General features: G+C 41.4%; 2 protein-coding genes across 3 annotated transcripts; both read left to right on the top strand.

Annotated features, from left to right (window-relative positions):
* Positions 1-285: 285 nt before the first annotated feature.
* LOC103401083 (uncharacterized) lies at positions 286-5,044 on the top strand. 2 transcript variants are annotated; one of them, XM_029090818.2, is made up of 9 exons: positions 286-738; positions 918-1,359; positions 1,402-2,633; positions 2,721-2,888; positions 2,989-3,043; positions 3,288-3,436; positions 3,521-3,607; positions 3,994-4,122; positions 4,273-5,044. In XM_029090818.2, the coding sequence occupies exons 1-9, from the start codon at positions 670-672 to the stop codon at positions 4,396-4,398; spliced, it is 2,457 nt and encodes an 818-aa protein (XP_028946651.1). In that variant the 5' UTR covers positions 286-669; the 3' UTR covers positions 4,399-5,044. The 2 variants fall into 2 exon arrangements, with proteins under 2 accessions (XP_028946651.1, XP_028946646.1); XM_029090813.2 differs by having other exon boundaries at positions 334-738; positions 918-2,633.
* A 1,397-nt stretch (positions 5,045-6,441) lies between these two features.
* LOC103400981 (receptor-like protein 34) lies at positions 6,442-8,159 on the top strand. The gene has a single exon (XM_008339679.4). It carries the CDS (start codon positions 6,851-6,853, stop codon positions 8,129-8,131), a length of 1,281 nt encoding a protein of 426 aa, XP_008337901.2. The 5' UTR covers positions 6,442-6,850; the 3' UTR covers positions 8,132-8,159.
* Positions 8,160-8,604: the final 445 nt, after the last annotated feature.

Below are 8,604 nucleotides of genomic sequence, written 5' to 3'. Positions count from 1 at the left end.
AAATTTTTTATTTAAAATTAAACACAAACAGTACCTAACGAAAATTAACCGTACGATGTACGATGAACGAACACAGTTCATAAATTTTCGAGATCCTCACAAAGATCATCATGTTGGCTACATAGACTAGTTAGTCCAACAAAAAGAAAAGTCAAGTGAGAGCTTTAATTTTCTTGGGCTTTATCTTGGGATTGGGCGTGGGCTTGACTTTGGTGCATGACAACTTCAAGAAGACGACGTCGCCGCAGCGAATTGGATTAATCCACGAAACCCAAAAGGAAAAGGAAAAAGATGGGTCTAAACATTTTGGTAACCAAATCCAACCAATCAAATTAACAAAAATCAAGCATCCGCGAGCCGAATCCCAAAACGCGAATCCCGCACGTTAATTAAACTCAGCCAGCCAGCCAGCGAGTCCATGAACCGTTACGCGCGTGTTCGTGAAGTCGCACAGCTCCGTCGCTACTATTTCACTCCTGGCGTTCTCTTTCCACTCGCCTGACTCGGTCGGCTCAGTAACTCACCACTCCCTGCAACTCCACCACCGCTGTTAGAAAATTCACAACTCTCAGAGGCTTCGAATTCGCGGAGATCTCCGAGAATTTCGAAAATTTCAGGAAAAAAATCACTTGCATTTGAATTTCGGGACGATTTCGGAGGCGAATCCATATGGAAGCAGTGGCTTCGGCTCCTCCATGGATGCCGGAAGACGACCTCCGCTTGAAGGATGCCATGGAGGTAATCCTGTGCAATTTTCTCCCAAATTTACGCAATTTCCTTTTCAGTTATTGCCGTTACTGCCATTAAAGCTATCATCCTCTTCTGCGTTGCGTCTGGTTTTTTATTCTTTTAATTTTATGGAGTGATTGTTAGAATTAATTTTTGAAAATCTCTTTGGTGCTTTTTAACGGTTACAGACAGGTGCTTCTCTGGAAGCACTTGCCAGAGGCGCGGTGCGATTTTCGCGCAAATTCACGATCGGAGAGTTGCGGGAGCGGTGGTGCTCGCTCCTCTACGACGCTGATGTCTCGGCGGAGGCGTCGGCTCGGTTGGTGAAGTTGGAAGGTTGCAATTCCAACTCAGCGTCCAAGGCTAGTAGATTCAGTCGTTCTAGGGGTTTGCAGCGAAAATCCGATAGCATACGAAAGCATTACTATGCTATGCAGAAGAGACTGGGCGATGTTAATTCCGTTGATCCCGATTCTTATCAGAAGGAGTTTTTCGATCGGAATTTTCTTTTCAGGCCGGACATTGATAATGGCGAGGCTTTTGAGGAAAATTTTGGGGCTGGAGATCATAATCAGCCCTTGTTTTTGGATTGTGATGTGGATAACGGCGATGCTGCTAATGCATTTCATGGTGGAGGGCGTGTTTCGATTGGAAATCATGGTGCGGAGGGAGGTGGAGAGCGTGTTTCGATTGGAAATCAAGGTGTGGAGGGAGGTGGGGAGTGTGTTCCAATTGGAAATCATGTTGTGGAGGGATTTGTGGGGGAAGGGTGCTCAAATGAATTTGTCGAACAGGTTTCTTTGCTGCCAGGTAACGAATTAGGAGAGAATGCTTTTTGCCGTGATAATGCCTGTCAAGATCTGCCTTCTAATCGAGATGATGCAATTGATTTTGGGAATGCCTTAGATGCGGAAGATATAGGGCCATCTCATGCATCTATAGATGAGCCTCTTTGGAAAACGATTGAGGATGTACGGGCACCAGAAATGCCAATGGATGTCAGCATGGGTGTTAATGGTGAGGATGCCAAAAAGACATTGGTAGTTACTGATGATATGGATGTGGATAATATTGGTTCATCTCAATATGACGATATCCATTCTGAGGAAGTGTTTAATGATGAACTGATTAGGTCTGTCACAGTTTCTGGAGGTGATTATGCAGACATAGACCTTGCGAATGAGTATGAGCTTGCCTTCATGTATGCAAGTGGCAAGGAGTCAATAGATAAGTCCTCTTCTGAAAACCTGAATCCGATTTCGTTGAGTAAGACCAAAGATGTTCATGAAAATGATGTACCGTCTCACTCTGGCCAAGATCTTCCCCCAAAGTTGGTTTCAGATTCCTTCCAGGTTGTTACAGACAATATGCAGGCTGCCGAGATGGATGTTGCTGCTGAACTGTCTCACTCTGGCCAAGATGATCAGCGTGTTATCTCTTGTTCCGAAGCCAATATGACAGCATCTACGTCAGTGCCACATCCTCTTACTCCTGAACGTAATCATGAAGAGATGATTTGCACATTGAATACCGAGGACCCTGAAATCCCATGCAATGATGATATATTTCCATCTACTGCAACTGTTCATGCTGTAGGGGAACCAACCTTAAAAGGAGCTCATGAGTTGGCTTCCTCAACTGGTAAAAGAAAATGCGATCAACAAAGGAAAGAAGAAGATCCTGCACGACCTTTTAAGGTTCCCCGGATGGTGGGATACGACACAAGTGCAGAAAACAGCCCTAACCATGCACTTGGTTCTTTTGGAGTTAAAGCTCCATATGGTGATAGTAAATGTGTAGCTTCAGTCTCCAAACATGATAAAAATGTCATTGCCGACCAAAGCCAAAGCAGATCAGCACATGCACCATCTAAGTCTATCACCAATCAAGGGCTCAAAGAAGAGGTTATTAATTTTTTAACTGCAGTCACTTCATAAATTTCTTGGTTGCTCTTGCAAATATGTATTACTAAAGCTGATTGTTGTAAACAGGGACTAGAAGCTCCTTTTACAATTGCAGAACTTGCACCCTTATGCGCAGAGGGTTCTACGACTTTCCCAGAACCAGAAGCCAACCCATCAGTACTAGATCGTGAAGAATCTGAGGAAGAATATGATGATGATGCTGACATTCCTTGTTATTCTGATATTGAAGCGATGGCAAGCATTAATAGTTCTGTTGATTAGCTAGATTTTCTGTAATCTTCTACTTAGTCCATTTCTAGGATCTGCCCCTCTAACTGGTTTATGCTATTTTCAGATACTTGAGATGGATTTATATCCACTGGATCAGGATTCGTACATCAGTAGTGAAGGTAACTCGTCTTATTATATTTATAAATAATTTAAACATAATACTAAAAAAAGATTTGATGTGTAATAAGTGATAAAACTTTACATTAGCTGCCTTCCCTTATATTCTGGTTATTGAGAAACCATCAACCAAATGTGGCAGAGTTCCGCCTTGTATGTGACAGTTGAACGTATAGAATGTCATGCATAATGGTCAGTATTGTTTTGTGCTTGTCTTTTTTATATTCTTTTCTGTGGTATTTGCAGTCTTAGAGTATCAAAACGAGGATTCTAAAAGAAAAATCATGAGGTTGGAACAGTGTGCACGATCCTCTATGCAAAGAACCCTTGCATCTAAAGGTGCACTTGCAGTATTGTATGGAAACCAGATAAAGGAATACATTATGAAAACTGAGGTCTGTTTGTTTGGATTTTAAAGTTTCGATTCAGATTCATGCCGCTCCTTTGCAAACCTGTTGCATCCTCTTCCTACTTTGTAGGTAATAATTGGCAGATCAACAGAAGATAACGAAGTTGATATTGACTTGGGAAAGGAAGGGCGGCATAAGAAAATATCTCGGCGGCAGGTGGGACATTTTTGCCCTTCTAATCCTATTATTATCGTTCCAGGACCTTTTGTTTCCCTTCCTTGCTCTATGATAATTGACTCAATATGTAGAATGGGATTGAGGTGTTGAAAAAACTGTTTCCTGAGTTTTTTGACAAATGATACGATGAATTGTGAGGGGGGAAATAAAATAAGGGTGGCGATTTCCACAATCCCCTTTTATCCATTCATGCTCCTTCGCCTAATTTTTGTTCTTTGGGCGACTTTGGTCATTGTCTCTATAAATCTGACTTCGCAGCAGGGTAGAACAATGAGGAACTGTTACATGCTTGTTTTTATGTTGTTATACTTCTTCCAAGAAATTTCGCTATGATTTTTATACGACTTTTGTTAATTATTCTTTAGGCTCTTATAAAGATGGAAGGAGATGGTTCTTTCTCTTTGAAGAATCTTGGCAAGAGTTCAATATTTTTGAATGGTGAAGAAGTTGCTTCGGGACAGCGTGTTAGTCTTAGTTCAAGTAATTTGATTGAGGTAATAGGTTTCTATTTCACTATGCAACCAATTATATTCTCAAATCGTTATTTTCTCGTGCTACCATTCTTGTTTCGTCTTTCCCTCAGAAGTGCTACCTCCTACTTATTTAGTACTCTCGACTAATTTGTTGTTAATGACAATCTGCAGATTAGGGACATGTATTTTAATTTAGAGACGAATCACAAATCTGCGAGGCAGTATCTGGGAAGAATTGGCCAGCAAAGCGAGGATAAGCACACCAAGTTCGAATGGTCACCTGAGAGAGGCCCGTAAGTGGAGAATAATATGAAAAGGTGCCTTTCTTGTTCCAATTCTTTTCGAATAGACCATACTTGGTCTGTTATACTTTATTATTATTAAATAGGAGCATCCTCACCCTGCCTGATTATAGAATTTATAGGTTTTTTATATAAACTGCTACATGAGATTGGCATAACTTTTGGTCCCTAAGATTTAAAATTGTTAGAACTAGTATGTCCACCATTAGTCATTTTGGTCCCTGAGTTTGTCCACAGTTAATCATTTTGATTATTCCGTGAAAAAAAATCCACAAATTAGGAATAAAAAGACAAAAATACCCTAAAATTTGTCAAATCATTTTGGCCCATTGTTTATTAGATTGAGGGTATTTTTATCATTTTGGTTATTGATTTTTCATGGAATGACCAAAATGATTGATGGTAGACAAACTGAGGGACCACTTATATCGATTTCAAATCTTAGTGACCAAAGTGAGGAGTTATGTCAATTTCAATAACTATTTTGGCTAAATTTCTATGTATAGTAGTCAATCCTTCAGCCCGAAGGACGAAAAGTTGTAGTACAAGTATATGTATATACAGATATATCAGTTACTATTGTAACGAATGGTAACAGTAACTAACCGGCTCCTTGTTATCATAACTTTTGATCTTTCCCATTTTGGCCATGTTATTATTGTCTTTCTCTTTATGGACAATTTTCGTCCATTATACTTGAACTCATAATCTCTCTCATAAAAAAGAAGATTGAGCGCCGCTAAACTAAATAATCATTGGGTTATAGTTATATGTTTTAGTTTAACAGTCGACGTTTACTGTTTTTGATTGTTACGAACTGCACCGAAATACGATTACTTCAACATGAACCCAGTTAGTTGATGTATTTCTTAATTCGTAGTATGATTTCTAAACAATGTTCCTGAGTGGTGGTTGGAAGGTTGAAAATACCAAACGCGAATCTGCATTCTGGAAATCGGTTGGCTTTTGGAAAAAGTCAAGTTTGGTAACTCTTCTAATAAGGACTTATAGTAAAAGTGCTTTCACTAATCGGGTCATCATTCACCAACTTAGAGGCTGTCTGTAACAACTGAATCATAGGGGAATCGATTCTATGAGCTGGGATTTTTTTATTTTATTTTATTTTATTTTTTTATCAAACGGCCACCCACCTTTGTTTTTATCTTTTTCTTTTCTTTGTGATTGCGACCAAGAACTGGCTTCTGCTTTTGTAAAGAATCCATTTCTAACGGCTTATATAGAACTAGGGATAAAAAGGATCCTGTTCGATTGAGAGCATGATTAGGTTTATAGAAAATTACAGTCTGACATATATACAATAATCTCTCTTTGCAACCACAAGAGTTCCTCTGATAGATAAAGCATTACACGGCTGAAATGCTCATTGCACATAAGTTCATCACTTCTCGCATTCTTTGCAACGAGGAACGACTCATTTTTCTCATTTTTTTTGTAAATAAAACATTTTAGTAATAGTGTCAATTGTAAGAGAAATTATGGGATCAAGCAATCGGACCACGTGTCTGTGCAGACCGAGACACAAAACTTCCCTTACCCCACCCCCCCCCCCCCCCCTGATTTGTTATATTCACCCGACACACTTTCACTCTCACTTCGTCTCGCACCGCATGCAAATCAGGTGTTACCCAAGACCTTCTTAAAGTTGTAGACGTTGTGGATGAGTATGGGCTGTTGATGTAAAAAGGCCAAGCATTTGTAGCCACGTGTCGATCCAAACATGGTGATTCACATCCGAAATCGATCAGGACTATGACACAATTTCAACTCCCGACTAAAATAAGTGGTGCTGACGAACTCAAGAACTTTTGCAGTGTCTTTTGCTTCAAGTCTTCAACATTATGAAACCATGGCCCTCACAAAAGCAAATTTCTTTTTTTTTTTAACGGTATTATCTACGTGGATAAAATAAGCTTTAATTTTACATTATATTAGCAATAATGTTATTTAAATTCGCCTGGACGAGAATCGAACTTAATATCTTACAAATAGAGAAGAATATCACTAAACCGTAATATTAAGTGGCTCATAAAAACTTCTTATATATTTACTGCCCAAAACATTTTTATACATAATATTGTATCATTGACGTTAGACGTTAACTTATACAATTCCTTCTTGTACATGAGAAATAAAGAAAGAGAGATACCAAAGACAGCAGCTCAACACAAGCAACTAGCAGCAGCAGCCGCCGCTTCAGCCCAACCAACACACGTCACTATATAAGATCGCTGAACTCTGTCTGATTCCCAATACCAAAAGCCAACAAAGTGCTTTCCTCGCTTAAGCACTTTTCCCCTCTCCCCCACATCATAATTCCCACTTCTGACTCAAAACCAACGGTCCCGATCAACCTCTCCCTCCTCCCCTGTTTCTGCAACTTCACACTCCCCACCCCCAACTGATCAAATCTCCACAAAAATCACTTCATGGGTGTCTCCATTTCCGATTTCTCCCTATTTTTCCTGATCATATTCGTAATTTCATCCGCAAGTCTGCAGCTTGGAGCCGAATCCAAGACTTTCTGGGCCGACATTGAAGCTCTCAAGGAGTTCAAGAACTCACTCGACCCCGGCTCAGTGCGTCCGGGCTCGTGCGTCAGCTCCTGGGACTTCAACCTCGACCCATGCGACAACCTCTTCAGCGACCGGTTCACCTGCGGCTTCCGCTGCGACAAGGTTGACTCCTCCTCGTCAGTCAGCAGGCTCACCGAGCTCACCCTCGACCAGGCCGGCTACTCCGGCTCGCTCTCCTCCCTCTCCTGGAACTTCCCGTATTTGCAAACACTCGACCTCTCCAACAACTTCTTCTCCGGGTCGATCCCCGAGTCGCTCTCCAACTTAACAGGGCTGATTCGACTCGGTCTCTCCGGAAACTCGTTCTCCGGTGCAATTCCCGACTCAATTGGATCGCTTTCGAACCTCGTGGAGCTTTTTCTCGACAACAACCGCCTCAACGGCGCAATCCCATCGAGCTTGAACGGCCTGGCGGGGTTGCAGCGGCTCGAGCTCCAAGGGAACCTGCTCAGCGGCGAGTTTCCCGAGTTGGGTTCTCTTCAGAACCTCAGCTACTTAGACGCCAGCAACAACGCCATCTCCGGAGGTGTCCCACTAAATTTCCCGACCTCTCTGCTCCAAATCTCCATGCGAAACAACAGCCTAGTAGGAAACATCCCGGAAAACATCAAACAGTTGGGTTTTCTGCAAGTGCTCGACCTGAGTCACAACCAACTCGGCGGTGCCGTCCCCGCCCACCTCTTCAACCACCTGTCGCTACAGCAGCTCACTCTCTCCTTCAACCAATTCACGTCCGTAAAGCCCCCGGTTTCTCCTTCTCCGGGCGCCCAGAGCGCGCTCATTGCACTAGACCTCAGCAACAACGAGCTCAGCGGAATGCTACCGCTGTTCATGGCGGCGATGCGGAAGCTCTCAGCATTGACGCTGGAGAACAATAAGTTCACGGGTATGATTCCGACCCAGTACGCGCTCAAAGTGGCGGTGCCCGGATCCGGAGTCTCGAAGCTCGAGAGGCTCCTGCTGGGTGGGAATTACTTGTCCGGACCCATCCCGCGTCCTCTGCTCGGGTTAGAACCCGGTTCGGCGAATGTGGTTTTGGGCAATAATTGCCTGTACAGGTGTCCCAGGATTTACCATGTTTGTAAAGGTGGCCATCAGAAATCGTATCATAAGTGTAGAAGCTTCCGCCCATAAATAATAACATGAATAAATATTATTAATATATTTTTGTATTTTTTTTTTTTAACGAACGACTTTTTTACACTAAAAACATGAAGACTGGGTTTAGCCGTCGTTCATTAGTAATAATGTGGTTTAAATTTATCTTTAATATTATTACTGTATTATTATTGTAAAATTATATATGACATGAAACTATTGAAATTATTTCATTTTCCACCCTTCTAATTTACTCTCAGTAACAGTTTGGACTCTACTTCATTGAAAAATTCACAATTTACTACCTCAAATTATGAATTCTTGGTCTATTAGTCAAGTTAACTTCGATGCAACACTTTAGTTGGTTCATTCTTTTGCTTACGTGGAGTCATATCAATGAACAACAGATTAACAAATGTCATGCACACAATAAGTAAGATTATTTTTTTTAGTGAAAACTATAATCTTCTAGATATAGATAATAGAGAACTGAAGATTAGAGTTTAAGA

Source organism: Malus domestica, chromosome 02 (genome assembly GCF_042453785.1).
Source record: "Malus domestica chromosome 02, GDT2T_hap1".
NCBI classification, from domain to species: domain Eukaryota; kingdom Viridiplantae; phylum Streptophyta; class Magnoliopsida; order Rosales; family Rosaceae; genus Malus; species Malus domestica.
Note: the sequence above shows the minus strand (reverse complement) of the source record. Positions and strands in the feature narration are given on the sequence as shown.

Coding starts and splice junctions, on each gene's coding strand:
- LOC103401083 (XM_029090813.2), top strand. CDS start 670: ATGGAAGCAGTGGCTTCGGCTCCTCCATGGATGCCGGAAGACGACCTC. Junction 739..917: donor GCTTGAAGGATGCCATGGAG/GTAATCCTGTGC, acceptor TAACGGTTACAG/ACAGGTGCTTCTCTGGAAGC. Junction 3,608..3,993: donor AGAAAATATCTCGGCGGCAG/GTGGGACATTTT, acceptor ATTATTCTTTAG/GCTCTTATAAAGATGGAAGG.
- LOC103400981 (XM_008339679.4), top strand. CDS start 6,851: ATGGGTGTCTCCATTTCCGATTTCTCCCTATTTTTCCTGATCATATTC.